General features: G+C 41.1%; 2 protein-coding genes across 3 annotated transcripts; one reads left to right on the top strand and one right to left on the bottom strand.

The window, feature by feature from the left end:
• Nucleotides 1-1,135: 1,135 nt before the first annotated feature.
• LOC115042188 (piggyBac transposable element-derived protein 4-like) lies at nucleotides 1,136-2,632 on the top strand (the record flags this gene model as incomplete). The annotated part of the gene is made up of 1 exon (XM_029500258.1): nucleotides 1,136-2,632. A coding segment is annotated over one exon (1,497 nt), but the record flags the coding sequence as incomplete, so codon positions are not given.
• A 7,900-nt stretch (nucleotides 2,633-10,532) lies between these two features.
• LOC115041939 (regulator of G-protein signaling 13-like) lies at nucleotides 10,533-17,375 on the bottom strand. Of its 2 annotated transcripts, XM_029499861.1 has the most exons (5): nucleotides 17,232-17,375; nucleotides 14,873-14,951; nucleotides 14,613-14,671; nucleotides 11,438-11,604; nucleotides 10,536-11,189 (listed from the first exon to the last, which is right to left on the bottom strand). In XM_029499861.1, coding segments are annotated over exons 2-5 (405 nt in total). In that variant the 5' UTR covers nucleotides 14,875-14,951; nucleotides 17,232-17,375; the 3' UTR covers nucleotides 10,536-11,012. The 2 variants fall into 2 exon arrangements, with proteins under 2 accessions (XP_029355719.1, XP_029355721.1); XM_029499859.1 differs by lacking the exon at nucleotides 14,873-14,951 and having other exon boundaries at nucleotides 10,533-11,189; nucleotides 17,232-17,354.
• Between the last annotated feature and the right edge of the window lie 350 nt (nucleotides 17,376-17,725).

Genomic DNA, 17,725 nt, shown 5'->3' with positions numbered 1-17,725 from the left:
CAGCAGACTCAGCCAGATCAGTACAAGGCCTCCCAAGATGGTTTTCATTTTCAAGAGAACACCTTTTTGGACAATAATGAGTCCAATAATGAGCAGTACTACTGCCGACAGTGCACAGGAAAGAGTTGCAAAGTTCAGTCCCATTGCATCAGGTGTTTTTCAAATAAGAACAAAAGAGTTGCATGAATCTCATGTAAAGTCAGCACAGGAAACAAACAAAAGTTGCTTTGGAGTTAAATGAGGGTGTATCCTATCAGAAAATTTGGGCTACTTCCATGTAGTTAGTGGCTAAACCCCTGATCTGGCTCAAAAGATTTTTTGAAGGAATAGTACCAGTTGAACTTGCTTACTGCCTTGCACACTTTACATCTCCGTGTTTCTTCACATTAGATTAACCCTCCTATTATCCTTGGGGTCAATTTGACCCCAATCAATGTTTATCATTCAAAAAACAATAGTTGGCTTTTTTTTTTTTTTTGCTCCATATTTCATGACTTTTCCTAATTTGATGGGGACAACTGATTAAGCGTAAAATTATCATGATAATATTTTTTCAATGTGCTGAACGCATATTCCACGCATCGGTGTTCCTCTGGGGTCAATTTGACCCCAAGCTGTTTTAGCTGTGTAAAACTTGTCTGTCTGTGTGTGTGACCTAACATCCCCACACCTGCAGGTGCAGAGTTGATACTTTTGAGTTGATACATAATGGGGGGAAACTTTCCCGCTCTGGGGGGGGGAGACTTTCCCGCTCTGTGGAGGGGGGGGGGGAACTTTCCCGCTCTGTGGAGGGCGGGGTATTCCTGCAAGGACATTGGTAGTTCATGCAAAATAAGGGAGGAGCAAACATATAAAAGCTTGCATTGCAGCCCTCTATCCACATCATTCTTCTTTGTGCTCTGTGTACACTGCAATCTGCACGCTCTCTCATTTGAAAATGTCTTCTGGGAAAAGGTTTACTGTCAATGACGTTTTGGAACAGCTCTTTGACAGTGAAAGTGACATAGAGGAGAATGTTTCTGAGACAGAGGATTGTGTTGAGGAGGACCCTGATTTTGAGGCATTCTCATCTGATGAGAATGAGAGTGTTGACCCTCCTGTTGCTTCTCAACCACCAGCAGACACGATCCTTTCCAAAAATGGAAAGATAATATGGTCCCTTTCCCCACTTAGACAGCAAGGTAGACTTAGCGCTACTAATATTATCAAAATGGTTCCAGGCCCCACCAGATATGCAATCAGCCATGTTGAAGACATCAAGTCACCATTAGAGCTCTTCATAACACCATCGATTGAGAATATTGTACTTGGGATGACAAATTTAGAGGGGAAGCGTGTGTATGGGGACAGTTGGAAAGACTTGGATGTAGTCGACTTGGAAGCCTACATTGGCTTGCTCATTTTGGCGGGAGTTTATAAATCAAAAGGTGAAGCAACAGCAAGCCTTTGGAATGCTGAGACTGGAAGGGCAATATTTCCAGCCACCATGTCTCTGAAGACATTCCAAGTTTTGTCCCGTGTCATACGCTTTGATGACAAACAAACAAGGCACGGCCGACGCGAACGTGACAAACTTGCGGCAATAAGGGATGTGTGGGACAAGTGGGTGCAGCGTTTACCCCTGCTTTACAATCCAGGCCCCCACGTGACTGTCGATGAGTGCTTGGTTGCGTTTCGTGGGCGCTGTCCATTCCGACAATATATGGCAAGCAAACCTGCCAAATATGGCATCAAAATATGGGCAGCATGTGATGCACAGTCCAGCTTTGCATGGAATATGCAGGTTTACACAGGAAAATCTCCTGGCGAAGCACCGGAAAAAAATCAGGGCACAAGGGTTGTGCTTGATATGGCTGAAGGACTGCATGGGCATAATATTACATGTGATAATTTTTTCACATCTTATGCCCTGGGTGAGGAACTGCTGAAAAGGAAGGTAACGATGTTGGGGACAGTGAGAAAAAATAAACCAGAGCTTCCCTCTGAACTTCTTGCTGTCAAGAACAGGAAGGTAACATCTTCAGTGTTTGCCTTCACTGATAAAGCAACTGTGGTCTCCTATTGCCCCAAGAAAGGGAAAAATGTCCTGCTGCTTAGCACCATGCACAAAGATGATGCCCTGAGCAGCAGAGAAGACAAAAAACCACAAATGGTGCTGGACTACAATGAGACAAAGGGAGGGGTGGACAACCTGGACAAGGTCACAGCCACATACAGCTGTCGACGCATGACTGCCCGTTGGCCCCTTGTCATCTTCTTCCACATCATTGATGTGAGTGCATACAATGCGTTTGTTATATGGTGTGAAATAAACAAGGACTGGAACAGGGGAAAACTGAGCCGCAGGAGGATTTTCCTGGAGCAGCTTGGTAATGCACTGGTGAAACCACAGATTGAGAGAAGACGATGCCTTCCAAGAGCATCAACAGCTGCTGCAGCTATTGTGAGGGACATACAGACAGAGACAAACACCCCAACTCCTCCAATGGTACAAACCGCGGGCAAGAAACGCGGCAGGTGTCAGGTTTGTCCCACCCGAAATGATTCCAAGACCAGCATGACCTGTTCGCAATGCAAGAAATATGTCTGCAAGGAGCATGCACACACTCTCTGCACATCCTGTGTACTGTAGTGCAGACTAAAAGCTTGACTGTGGGCATAAAGAACTGTTCCATGATCTGACTATCTGACTGTTGTTCTAATTATGGTTTCTGTTTCACAAATGGGTGAATTTTCAAACATGTAACCCCCCCCCACCCCCCCTACACACACACACACACACCAAAAAAAAACAAAAAAAAAAACACAAAACAAAACAAAAAAAAACACCAAAAAAACATAAACAAAAAAAAAACAAAAAAGGAAAAAAAAAAACTCTTTAACTCTGCCACTGCCGGTCCCAAGCCCGGATAACAAAAGAGGAGGGGTGAGTATGACTTCATAGTGACTAACCACAAATATGTTACAAGAAAAGGAGATAAAAATAAGTAAATAAATATGTTTATGAGAGGAAAGGGGGGCTTATCAACATCAGTCAATATGGTTCATTCTGTGAGAGTCATGAATGTGCACCCCAAATTAGAAAAGATTTGGATGAAAGATTTTCAAGATACACTAACTCTAAAACTGACAGTTTGACCTGATGGTGGCGCTACAGGGAAGGTCATATCATCACCAAAACCAATAGGATTCATACTCTTGTGGTCATTAATGTTGTCAGTAAATTTGAGAAGATTTGTATGAAAAGTTTTCAAGATAAATTAATTCTAATTTAAAGGTTTTGCCTGATGGTGGCGCTAGAGGGCAGGTAAACTCACTGATAGGTTTCATTATCAAGGGGTTATTTATGTATTCAACAAATAAACAAAGTGCCTGACACAAAAACTTGGTCAACAATTTTCTGTAAATCATTTTCTGGAGGCAAATATACCTGGGGTCAAATTGACCCCAAGGGTAAAATGTGTTAGTAATATTTGAGGATAATACGAGGGTTAACTTAATACAGCCATATTGTCTTTTCCTTTCAAATGGTCAGACAAAACTAATAAGCCACATGTGGTACCAGGAAGTCTTGAAAGTCATAAATCCATTGGTGGAAATGCTCATGAAAACTGGGTTTCGTTGAGGTTGCTTCCATTTCTGATAGGGCATTGTGTACCAGAGGATTAGCCAGCATGACTTGTCCTCATGGATTTGAAAGAAATTGTTGAACTTGTTGCACCCATGTATAATCAATTCATTTCATCCCTTGAAAATAAAATTGAGCACAGGCAAAGATATTAAGAGCAGTTTCCTGACATCAAACTTCTCCATAAGCACCACAATGTGCAACACTACACTCATCATCTGTGCTTTTGGCCCTCTTGTCTGTCATTGGACAATGTGCTTTGAAGCCAAAAACAGTTTTTTTTTTTTTTTAAAGCAGATTGTTAGACATAGCAGCTGTTTCAAGAACATACCTCTGACTTTGGCTTCAAAATTCAAAAAACTGATTATAGCTTTCTATCTGAACTCTCCATTCATTCATTCATCTTCATCCGCTTTTCTGGGGCCGGATCGTGGAGGTAGCAGCTCCAGCAGACGACCCCACACTTCCTTTTCCCTGGCCACATTGGCCAGCTCTGACTGGGGGATCCCAAGGTGCTCCCAGGCCAGTGTGGAGATATAATCTCCCCACCTGGTCCTTGGCCTGCCCCATGGCCTTCTCCTATGCCAGGAACACCTCCCTAGGGTGGCGTCCCGGTGGCATCCTTATCAGATGCCCGAACCACCTCATCTGGCTCCTTTTCATGCGAAGGAGCAACGGCTCTACTCCGAGTCACTCCCGGATGGCCGAACTTCTCACCCTATCTCTAAGGGAGACTCTGGCCACCCTCCTGAGGAAACCCATTTCGGCCGCTTGTACCCGCAATCTCGTTCTTTCAGTCATGACCCATCGCTCATGACCATAGGTGAGGGTAGGAACAAAGACCGACCAGTAGATAGAGAGCTTTGCCTTCTGGCTCAGCTCCCTCTTCATCACAACAGTGCAGTAGAGCGAACGCAACACTTCCCCTGCTGCTCCGATTCGCCACCCAATCTCATGCTCAATCTTCCCTCACTTGTGAGCAAGCCCAAGATACTTAAACTCCTTCACTTGGGGTAAGGACTCATTTCCTATCCAGAGTATGCATGCCACCGGTTTATTGCTGAGAACCATGGCCTCAGATTTAGAGGTGCTGATCCTCATCCCAGCCGCTTCACACTCACCTGCGAACCTGTCCAGTGAGCACTGGAGGTTGCAGGCTGATGGAGCCAATAGGACCACATCATCCGCAAAAAGCAGAGATGTAACCCCCAGCTCCCCGAACTGCAGCCCTCCTCCCCCATGACTACGCCTCGATATCCTGTCCATGAAAATCACATACAGGATTAGTAACAAAGCGCAACCCAGGCGGAAGCCAATCCCAGCCTGAAATAAGTCCAACTTATTTCCGAGCACTCGGACACAGCTCTCACTTTTGGAATACAGAGATTGGATGGCCCTCAACAGAGACCCCTTCACCCCATACTCCCGCAGCACCTCCCACAACATATTCCGGGGAACCCGATCATATGCCTTCTCCAAGTCCACAAAACACATGTAGACTGGATAGGCATACTCCCAGGCCCCCTCCAGGATACATGCAAGAGTAAAGATCTGGTCCTTTGTTCCAAAACCAGGACGGAATCCGCATTGCTCCTCTTCATTCTGCGGTTCGACAATCGGCCGGATCCTCCTTTCCAGCACCTTGGAATAGACTTTCTTAGGGAGGCTGAGGAGTGTGATACCCCGGTAATTGGCACACATTCTCTTGTCCCCTTTTTTTTGAACACGGGAACCACCACCTGGGAGGGTCTCCCAGGGCAAAGTGGTCTCAGGTGAGGGGAAACACAGAGGGAAGAAAATTGTGACCCTGCCTGGAGCCAGGCCTGGAAGGAGGGCCTGTTAGCGAGCGCCTGGGGGTTGGGCAGGCCACAGAGCCCAGCAGGGAGTAACCCGACAGAGTGACGTGGCATTTTCTTCACCCCGTAGGCCTACCACCCGTGGGGACAACTAATGGGGTCGGGTGTTCAGTTGGGTGGCAGTGAAGGCAGGCGGCCTCGACGATCCAGACCTGGGCGACAGTGGTTCTGGGGATATTGAATGTCACCTCGCTGGGGGGAAAGAGCCGGAGCTTGTGCGGGAGGTGGAGCGCTACCAGTTGGATCTGGTGGGGCTTACTTCTATGCACAGCCTTGGCTCTTGATCCCTACTCCTGGAGAGGGGTTGGACTGAACTCTCTCTCATCTCATCTCATCTCACGTAAAAATCTTCTCTAGAAGTTTCTGATATATCCAAAGTCCCTATAGATGTGGTGAATGAGGCTCAGGCTATTAGGCAGAAGTACCCTGACACACATGAAGTGCATTTAGCCATGAAAGAATCAAGTGTGGGGTTGCATACAGTAAGGGTATGATAGTTGTTTATGGGTCAGAATCTGGATTACCAGAGTTTGCAGAAATCTTCCAAATGTGTCATCAGTAAGTTGTTCCTCATTATGAATGTGTTGTGTCCTTGGTACAATGAGCACTACAGAGCCTTTGCACTAGACCAACCCTCAAAATCGATGAAACATCTTGGCCTTAATAAACTGATGGATGTTTATCCATTGAGCAATTACCGAGTTGGAACAAGGCACATGGTAACCTTTAAAAGGCACATCATCGTTACAGGTTGGTTTGATCGGTGGTGGTTGCGGTGATATGTTGAGGGTGGAGGATCATAACTGGCACACAATTGGCTCCCCCAATCATCCAAGTTCATGTTTTCCACTTCTGATTTGCATGCTGTCTGTAATGCTTAGATTATAATTTATACTATAATTAGTTACTACTAGGCATGTAACAATGCACCACAACTCAGATAAAACTAGATTTCTTTGGGGGGACCATGAAACATTGATTAAAAATTTAAATGAATTGCGATTCCCTTTTTCTAGCCGCTGTTTAAAATGTTTCGAAAACCTGTTTGACCTGCCTACTGCACCTGGTTACTGCCTTGAACAGTTATAAAAGAAAAAATACAGAAACAACTAATTTCATTTTAATTTCATTTCAAGATGCGTGTCAGACTCTATGTGTGACATTGAGTCTGACACCGACTACAGCAGTAACAGTCTTACCGCACACCAATGCATGAAACAATGGCACATGGCAATTTTTATTAAATATCGCAAATATTAAAATATTGCATCACAATCACAATTTAATGTAGGCTAAGCTTCGAGTTTTTGGGGTCAGCCCCACTAATCAGCATACGTGCACTCTGAGTAACCACTAAATCCGATTTTTACAGATTCAGGTCTGCCTTCCAAGTGCTTAGAGTTATCTTGGAGGCTGAAAACTCCCAAAGACTGGTGTTGGAAGATAGTTTCCCTGGAACTGTTGACAAAGTGGTTCAGGAGGTAAAGAGACAGTGCAACCTTAACTGTACCTTCAGACTTCAGTTCATGGATGAACAGTTCAGAAATACATTCACAAACCTCACAAGAGTGGAGGAACTCAAAGACAGGGACAGCTAAAGTAATCAGGATAGAGAGTTCCCAAGGGGCTGAGGCCTCTGTCAGTCATCTACTAGCTCATCCTCCGCTTTTACCCAGTTCTGTGTCAGCGTCATCTCGTCTATTGACAGCAGATATTCTGTCCTTATCTGATTCTGCAAGCTCCTCAAACTCAAGAACATGGCATCTCAGTTTTCTTGTGCCCAAGTTTTCTTATGATTCAGGGTTAAATCTTCAGAGAGGCAATGCTATTTACAAAGAATGGTGCCCAGCTAATTCCTGATCCAATTATGCTGGATGGAAGGCAAGTTTGGCAAGTATGTTTGCCATGTACTGCACCCAGCTGAGAAGACTAGGCTGCACTGAAGTGATGGTGAATTTGCTGAAGAACAAGCCAGAGGGACAAGACAGAAAGACAAGTCCTGCAGCTGCCATCAAGAAACCTTGTCAGTCAGAAGTGAACTAGTGCCCAACACATCCCATTGGGGGATCTGATACAAGCCTGGAAACGCTCAGAGTCCAACTTCTGTCTGAAGTGAAGAGAACAAACAGGGACATGATCAAGATGAAAATGGAGAAAACCTTTTCATACTGTAGACAAGTCATTTCTAAGGAGCCAATGGCATGTTTCTTCAAATTATAAGCATCATCGATACATCTAACTGCTACTGTTCTGTCTTCCAATGCTGTGTGTAAAAGTTATGGATGCCAGAAACCAACCGAAATAAAATTCAGATATTCTAGTTTTGTAAATGAATTTTCAAGGTAACACTGCATTGACATGTATTGCAGTTGTGCGTATCAATTCTCTATCTGTGTGCTTTCAGATAAATGAGTACAAGAGGATCACCACCATGCTACTCCAGTCCAGATTCCTCTTCCAGCTGGATATCCACACAAGCCAGCTGATCAAGTTATTTATGAAACGAGGAATGGTTGGAACCAAATTGAAAACCATCCTGGAAGAGATTGAAAACGCAAGTATTGATTTACATTACCAATCAGTAAACTTATGTAACATCCTTCCAACTCTAAAGCCTAATATGTGCTACAATTTGATTGTAAGTTGTTCCAAGCCAAAGTCCAAAACCTGTTAATGAGGTAACTGTCTCCTCCCAGAGTGAGGACACTGAGTTTGTCAGAGAATCAATCATCAAGGGATTGTGTATATATCTCCAAGAAGACCCAGCGCACCTGTTCCCCAGTGTCTATCAGCAGTGTCTATCTGCCCGAGGTTTAATTACATCTCGACGTGCCTACACATTGACTGCGGCATCCAACGCGTCGACTGTAATGCACAAAGCGTAAGAAATAAAGTGCTCTCAGCCAGGTTGCAAACTGTGCCATTAGATTAGGCTAACGTTATGCTACAGTTGGGAGTTGGGTCAACTCTACAACATTTGCCCTAAGAATGTCCCCAAAGCTCAAACTCAGAGCGGGTCCGTGCGCCCACACACCCTGCTCGGCACAGATGATGACAGGCTTCTAGGCAGCGCCCAAAGGTGCTTCATTTGCTTTGTTTATTCCCTGTGTTGTGATTAATACTAGGAAGCTAGCTTGAATTTTACTTGTCTGCTTAGTTAGTTGAATTACTGACTGTGCGCCTCAACACCGAGTAACAGACTACTGTGACAACCCTAGTACATACATCATAGACATCTCTGCTCAGTAGCTTTTTACGACATTAGCAACTATCTATGCCCAGTTTGTGGCATATGTAGTGATGTGGTGACATGTTATTGGTCATCAGTGACATATAGTACATCACTGAGAGATAATTCTGGTTTTTTTTTGTTTTTTTTTTTCGTCTCAGTCCTGTAGACTAAAGACCATACTGCCATCCAGGAGGGCAGGAGGTCCTTGAAGGCTAGACAGTGTTGGTCAACCTACCAAGTGTGGTAGCCATGCTGTTTGGTCTCATTTATAACTTGAACCTGGATTACCCCCCTCAACTCAAATACACTTATGAGGTGATACAGAAGGTCATAATGGAGTTGGAAGAAACAGTACTGTCAAAGGGCTGAGGTTCTGAAGATCTGACTCTTAGAGTAGAGATTGTGCCCGAGAGAAGGTCTTAGAAGGTCTTTTTTTTTAACTTATTATTTTGGGTTTGTTATGTTTATTTGTGAGAGCACTTTAGTCTCTTGCCTTTAGTTGTATGATTTTTGACTTTTTTTTTTTTTTTTTTTTTTTTTTTTTTTTTTTGGTTACAAGGCACCTAAGAGCATTGTAAAGAGACCACTATAAAGAGGGAACCTTAGAGAAAGCACCACAGACAGGTGCTGCAAAGAGAGGGCCAAAGAGAGCACTGGCCCATGAAGATGGCGCCATAGAAAGTGCTGTAGAGAAGATGCCGTAGAGATCGCTTTAAGAGAAAGCATCTTTGTATTAAGAAAGTGACTTACGAGGTATCATGAGTTGAAGTGTAACTCGAGCAAAAGTATGTTTTTCAAACAGTCTATGGGGCAGGGGCATATCACAACCGAGAGGTATATGTCCCATAGACTAACAAATCGTTAGCCAGGCTCAGATTGCCCTTCTGGAAAAAATGCTTTCGCGATATTTACTCTTGCGTAAAGTTTCGACTCGGAAGAATTCCTCAATACACCCCAAGTTGTTTTACTCCAAAATTGTCCTTTAAGAGAGGGTGTATCTTCTATTCCTATTTTCAGGGGGTCTATTTTGACTTTGTCACCTGAGATTAACATTGCAGAGCAGTCTGGCTTATTCGATCTGGTTACTGTGAATGTATTTCTAGTTGGGCTAATTGTTTTCTATTTTGCATTCAATTGACTGTACAAGTTGAAGACATTAAAGATTTTGCACTTGTGCCAATATGTTTTTATACATCTTATTTTTATAGTTGAAAATAAAATAAAAGGTGTGAAGAGCCTTAACTGTGTTGTGTTTAAGTGTTCTGTGTGAGAGGAAATTTGATTTCAGATCAGTGACGTTTCAGTTGGCAAATGTACATCATAGTACTAAATTATACCTTTTAATTGTAAATTTGGTAAATTCTAAATTAAATAATATAGTATAAACACTCAAAATGCAAATTATCTAGCAGAAAATATAGGGGGATTATGCTTGTGCATTTTCAGTCCTTTATTTTTGTGTCCAACAGAAATGCAATTAAAATTATGTTTTCATTGAAAGAATTGTTCTAGTGAAACATGATTTTATTTATTAAATGTGAACAAATTGGGAAATCAATCATGTTTAATGTAAAATGATTTGGTGTATTAAAAAAGTAATATTCATGTTGTAATATTTTGTGTGCAACCAATGTCCATATTTTATGTAAATCCAACAGACTTTTTTTTCCAATAGGAAAGATCAATGACTGGGAGACAAACGTTTATTCAAGCAGATTTATGTGCATTTTGATAGATGAGCAAGGTCAAAATGGCCTTGTGCTTTTTCTAGTGTTAATACATAAAACAATAGATCACATTTTTAAAGTGTAATTGGGTATAAAAAGTTGTACTCATCACACAGCTTTCAAACATGTTTATTGCTTTCTGTGCTTGCAAACCAGGACACAATGTTTTGACAATGAGTACTTTAGAGACTAAATATATCATTCTGAATAATTCAAGGATGCGAATGACTAATTTGTGTGTGCAAATTCTTCCCATTTTAGCCTTGATACTTGTTTTTCTAAACAAAGCTTGTTAGGATTACATGCCTGGAACTGATTTCAAAGCTGCTTAATACATTGTCTATATAATGTTTGTTTTTCAGATCCTGTCACTAAACATATCAGTAGCCCTGCAACTCTAACTTGCTTCTGCTTCCTTTTGACAGACAAGTCTTTTTCCTTATTTATTTATTTATTTATTTATTGGTTAAATTATTTTAACTAAAACTCAAAGGAAGGTATTAGTTTGGCCAAAAAATACAATCAATCATGGAGGCATTGGCTTCAGGTTTATTTCCTCGTGTTTTCTTTCATTGTTGTTCAGCCTGTTCCAGGAGGGCTTGGTAGATTTCTGATTTCAGAAATCGTGGATAACAGTCGTTTTCCATCAACCTGTATATTAGTCTCTGTGCCCTGTCGAAGCAGTTTGGCCCTGGCTGTGAGATATTTTCGCTGATTTCTTCTCTCGTCACACAGTCAATGTTTATCTGTATTGAGGAAAACATTTATTTCACCCATGAGTCCTTTCTGTTTGGAGATATTTACTTATACATGATGATGTGGGTTGAGATAATATAACTGATGAGGGTTGGGGGGCAGCTTATTCATGAACATCAACAAATTTCACAGTAAAAAATAATTAAATGGCACAGAAGCACAATTGCAGAAAAAGTAATTGAGGCTGATTTGAAATTAAACAGGTCTACTTTCACCTCTATTCTCACAAAAGTCGTACCTGTTTCAGGGCATCAACTTGGACAAACTCTGTGTAGATCTTTTTGGCACCAGCCTCCCTCTCTGTCATGCTGGTAATTTTCTTGTAGTCCTCGCAGGCCAACCAAAACAGAAGGTTTTCCTCGCTGTATTCTGTCCGCAGAAAGTCCTCAAACACGAGCTTGCCGGCTGCATGGAGAGGATGGTAACACTTAGAAACGCGGAATATTTCAGATGAGGGCAAGTTAATGCTTTTTCAGAATTAAGAAGGTTGCAGGTTCGGTTCCCAGGCTTTTCTGTGCAGAGTTTGAATGTTCTCCCCGTGCCTGCGTGTGTTTTCTCCAGGTACTCCAGTTTCCTCCCACCATCCAAAAGCATGCATGTTCGGGTTAATTGGTGACTCTAACTGTTGGTCTGAGTGTGAGTGGTTGTTGGTCTCTGTCTGTCTCTGTGTTGGCCCTGTGATGGACTGGCGACCTCTCCAGGGTGTACCCCGCCCTCGCCCAGCGTGAACTGTGATTGGCTCCAGCAACCCCAGTGACCCGGAACCGATAAGCGGTTGAAGAGTAATGGATGAAAATGAATGAATAATGCTCCTTTTTTCTACCTAATTCACAGGGCATCCAACTAATACACTGTACAATACATTACCACAAAGAAGACACAGGCTGAACTGGTTTCACTAGCATTTCAGCACAAAAGTCTACAACACACTTCAAGACTAGTCTTCACTCATGTAGCATTACCAATGTTCATAAAATGTCTTATGATATCCAATCTTAAGAGGAAATGTGAGTGAAGCCTGTTCTGCAGTTAGCCTGCTCTGGAATTAGGCAAAGTTTTCCCAGTTAACAGCAGCCTTCTAAATATAAATGAACTTAATGTTTACTATTACACAGTCACCAAGACTGAGACTTATGCCACATAAATAGCTCCACTGATTGTCTTGCAGTTTGTAAGGCACAAACTCTGTACATTATAGTAACAAAACAGTAGATATGGCATATGCTTCAATTTTGATGTCCCAGTTAAATTCTCCGGTTAGTTGATTCAATGTTAGTGACCTGTCCAATCATAAATATTCATTTATTATATACTGCTTATCTGTTTCTCAGAGGTCTCAGTGGGTGCTGGAGCCAATGCCAGTTCACATTTGGCAAGGGCAAGGGCAAACATGCATGTCTTTGGACTGTGAGAGGAAACCAGAGTGCTTTGAGGAAACCCATGCAAGCATGGAAAGAATATGTAAATAAAAAAAAAAAAAAAAAAAAAAAAAACCAACAATATTTTTCTGTGGAAACTTGCTCTAATATTCCTTAAGTAGTAGCTTGGTTGGTTTTCAGGATGTTCCAGAGTTCGTTGGTTTGTAATTTTTATTTCAATGGCAAAACGGTTTGTGGTCTAAAAAAATTTGAGAGACAAATTTGGAGGGTGTTTGTAAATGAGTCCCCATAACTGCTATTTGCCATCAACTGAGTAGTGATGAAGTATCTAATCAGATACAATTAAACTTTAATTATTTTGATGTGGGACGTTTATGATTGGGGAGCAAAAATAAATACTTCAGTTTTCTGTATTTTGCAGGGTTTTATATAGGAATAATGTGTCCATACATACCACAAACCTTTTGTATCATATCTGCTGCGCATTATATACTGTACAACTATGCTTCATCTCACTTTCATGAGGTCCCACACCATTATATTCTTAATTACTGTGGGGGTGAGGACTCAAACACAGGAGACCAAGAATGAGGTTTCGGTGAAAAAATTATTTTTTAATGACAAAACAGGAACTGTGAACATTGATCAAGGGCAATAAGACGACCAAAGACAACAACGAAACTCCAACAAGGACTAGAATGAAAACAAGACTTAAATACACAGTGAGTAAACAATACACAGGTGAACCACATTCAGGCAGGGTAGGATATCACAGGAGGGAAACGGAACCAGAACAAGACTTTCAAAATAAAACAGGACGTGAACAAAACAAGCATAGAAAACTCAATCCCTGACAATTACATTATTATCTTATTCTATAATGATATTAACTTGTGAAAAGAAATTTAATCAATTTTGTGCAAACAAGATAACAAGAGCAGTTCTGTGCCCAGGTAATTATCTCGTACAAAAAAAAAACAAAACATATATACATATATACATATATATATATATATATATATATATATATACACGTATATATATATAAGTCCTTGCAGTCCTTGTTTGAGGTTGTTGAACAAAGACACGATGCAGCAAACTACCATGTATTGCAGTGGATGTCTGGAGGACCTTTTTTTTAACTTCAAAATCCTCAAAATCCAAACCTTGCATCCCGGTGTGCGCTGCCTCGGCATCATATAACTATCATATAACACACACACTACAATTCTTCTCCTCACACCGTTTATCTTTGTTGCATTTCTGTTCATCCAGTCTAACACGGGTGTAAAATACTTAGTAAGTCTTCTGGGAGCACAAACAGTTTACAGCGAGCACAAGAGATATTCACATAAATTGCTTCACATAAATCATTGTTGATGTTCTAACAATAATTGACAGGAAACAAAATATGTCCAGAGGCCACTAGTTCCCACCTGCAAATCACTCTGGCTCCATATCCAAGCCTTCAATCATAACAGTCGGCACTTTAGAAACTTGCGTGAGATGTATATGATATATGAATGCCACCAGATGGGATCTGCCACATGTACAACTATTTATTTTTGCTACTGTTTTGCTACTTATTTGTCAAGTGTGTCACGGCATTTCTTCAAAGGGAAATGGAGCAACTGGGGTACAGAACAAAATGTATCTTCTGGAGAACAGTTAATCCTGACACAGGAAACAACAAGTTGAAATATTACAGATGAGATGAATATATAGGCAGTGCTTTGGGTCGGTGGAAGTCAACAGTAACGCCAGCCTTTTAAATGATTATGACTTGGCTGGAATCTACACATCTAGCTCAGATTTGGCCTTTTTAGCTCTTCTAGTGTTACCCTCCTTAAATATATCTTAAAATAGATTTGATGAAAGAAGAATATATTCCAGAGATTTGTAAAGAAACCTGAGGGAATTTCGAGATGACATGCAGAGCCAAGTCATTGAGAATGGTGAATGTGAAAGTAAAAGGACAGGGAAATTACAGCACGGCATTTGACATAAGGAGTGTACATCCATAAATGGGCTTACTTTTACATTCCAGGAGCTGGTCCAGTGACTCACCCCATGCCAAAACATCATCAAGAGCCCTGCAGAGCAAAAAGGTAATTAAGTGTATCTCATGTAAAGGCCTGAAGTGCATCTATGTACTTATAACATAAGCTCAATGCTTCATCTCTTTAAGTTTTAGCTAAATGTCTTTACATACATCAATCATATTCTGAGCTTATTAAAAAAATCTCAAAGGCCACCACATACTTCAAATTCTAGGATGAAATGAATGAACTCACATTTTGGCTGATATTAACACTTAATTAGTCAGTCAGTGTTGTCCTCTGGAACCAAGTTCCCTCCTAACCAAAGTCACATCTAAACAGAGCATAAAGGCAGTTGATACAACAGTGACAAATGAAATAAAGGCTTCTATGTGATGTACAGCAATGTCAGTATTTACTTTATGAAGTGATTATTAGGGATGTTTAAATCTTGTTCTGCTGAACATGCAACATGACATGGATTTTTAAATTATGGTCATATAAGCCGACCATAAAGCAAGGGTTGTTAGGATGGGACTGACTTGCATTGTGTATCAGATAGTCAATCAGGATAGAGTTCCATTATTGTTATCTGTGCGACACTGATTCTGAATATGACACAGACATGAAAAAGTATTAATATATTCTTTTGGCCATTTTATGTGTTGCATGTTTTGAAATTTTCTGTCAAGAATAAGTCAAATTAATTTTATTATGAAAAGAGATCCAGCATTCCAGGAGCCTGCAAACTCTGTGTAGAGAGAGCAGCAAATATGCAGTCTCTCTTAACACGCAGGCCTGTTTCTCCACAGGTCATTGATGGCACACACATGCAATGGAAGGGTGTGGTCCTATATTTTATAAGGCGGATCAAGTGGTTTGTTTAAGTAAGATCACACTCTGAAAAGTAGGACATCAATGAAATGAGTAATCAGAAAAATTGTGTCCTTCAGGGAGATGTGTAAATTGAATAGCTCGAATGAAGAAGAAAGAAAGAAAGAGAAGTGCTCGGCCCCTTTCCACAGTTACCCTTGATATTCTACCTGGCTCGTATGATGAATGATCTGTAGGAATTTAGTTCACCAACTTACCCTCAAAGTTCTATTTCTAGAATTTAATTAAGTCATTTAAGTCTAATTGTAGCTTGTCTAAAAACTGTTAGATTTATGTCAAAATGGCAGCTACCAGTGTAACTGACTGAATCCTCTTGTCACTTGTATACTTTTTCAGAAATTCTGAATTCGATTAAATATTAATGATCCCTATGGATAAATCGGGAATGTTGCTGCTACAACAGTAGCTGCAGGAGGTGTAGGAGCTGTAGCAGCTGCACTGGTAGAGAACTGCGTAAGAATAACGTGGAACAGTGAGTGTACTACATAGAATTATAGCAAGTGAACATGCTGAAAAAGTAGATGTGAAAGAACTATTCACATTATCTGACATGTAGAATGGATAAGAGCTGCTGTGCACGATATGTCTTAGGTATTGTATGGACTATAAGCAGGCACAAATTAAATGTGCCATTTTTATATCAAAGTTGACATTCAACAGAAATATGTTGAATAAATAATATTTTTACCAACTGCATAGACCAAAAACTACTGCTGCTCTTTCTTCTGCCCAGACATAAGCAAGCTGCAACAAAACACTCAAGACAAGGTATGCTAAAATACAAGCCACACAATACTTGATGAAGACTATCTTTGGTAACACTCCTACCAAGGTTATCTATGAAGAACAGCTCATAATACTTGCATCACATACTGCACTTTCTATTTAGAGTCTAGATACTTGTGTCATTTATTTTGTAGATTCCTTTTGGCCAGCATCATTGGGCTGATAATCACACCCCCTTATCCTGAAAAATACAGCTCCAGACCAACACTGCTAACTGTTGTGTCACACACTTTCTTTTCTGCTTTGACAGCTGTCTGACTGACTGAGAATTTGGTCTCTGCTGACAGTGCAAGTATTTCTGAAAGATATACAAGAGACATCACTGCTTCATCTGGTCAGTGTGGCTATTAACGGGAGTAAGCAATGCTACCCTAAACGCTTATTTAGTTGGCTTTTTGTCAGGGGAACCACAATGAAGAAATCCAATTGGGCATACATAAATACATCATCCCCTGTTGCAGCCTATACATTGGTCTGCCCCTTTTTTTTCCAGCTTGCAGATGTAGCCGCCTGCCCCAAATTAAGTAAACATGGCATTTCCTAAAAACACAACCACTTCTCCTTTGGACTTTTGACATTGATGAGAAGGAACCAAAGGAAAAGACCTGGAGGCATCTCTGTGAAAACCACGGAGAAAGACAGAAGGCAAAATATCCAACAAACTGCACAGATCACAGCAGTTCCATCAAAACATATGCTTGCGAACTCAGAAAACGAAAGAGAGCCATTTGTAAAACAAAATGCAGTTATTTATTTTAGCAACATGTTTTGTTGCTTGGCAAAATCAAAGAAAGTCAGTCATTACCAAAAACAAGGCAGGCATGAGGGGAAGTGAAACATTCAACAACCTTCAACATTTTCCAAATGCTCACAGTCAGACTACACCCTTGTCCAAAATTTTTGATCATGCAGCCAATTTCAAGATCATACTTACAACATGTGTTTCTTGTTGCCAGAAAATACTGAAGTATATTGAGTAATTTTCAAGACGTTGTCGGAATATGTGCTGAACAAAACATTCACCAGCACTCCTTAGTTGCTCCGATTGCTTTCTCCCTACCCACCTTACCCTGCAGGTACAAGCCCATGCATGTTCAATTGTAAGACAAGCAGGCCCAGGATTTACTTTTAAAGATAGAACTATTTTGTAGAAGGCCATTTGAAACTGAAAACTCTTAATTTGGTTGAATTTTCTTCAGCAGGGGACCACACAGAAATATTTGTAGATTTTAAAAAGCAAGTCCTGAATGCAGGTCAGTTTTTTGCAATGCAAAGCTGATGGAGACAGACAGGCCCAAATGTGACTAACCCTGCCCTGCTGCTGGCCTGAATTCTTGTTTGGCTTGAGTTTTGATTTTGGCTCTTGAATGTATCCATCCACTTTTTTTGAGAAGTGCAATTTGCAGTGTTCGACACTGAGGTGAGAGG

Source organism: Echeneis naucrates, chromosome 4 (genome assembly GCF_900963305.1).
Source record: "Echeneis naucrates chromosome 4, fEcheNa1.1, whole genome shotgun sequence".
Lineage (NCBI taxonomy): Eukaryota > Metazoa > Chordata > Actinopteri > Carangiformes > Echeneidae > Echeneis > Echeneis naucrates.
Note: the sequence above shows the minus strand (reverse complement) of the source record. Positions and strands in the feature narration are given on the sequence as shown.

Coding starts and splice junctions, on each gene's coding strand:
- LOC115041939 (XM_029499859.1), bottom strand. Junction 11,605..14,612: donor CCAGCTCCTGGAATGTAAAA/GTAAGCCCATTT, acceptor CTCTCCATGCAG/CCGGCAAGCTCGTGTTTGAG. Junction 11,190..11,437: donor AAGTTGATGCCCTGAAACAG/GTACGACTTTTG, acceptor TCCTCAATACAG/ATAAACATTGACTGTGTGAC.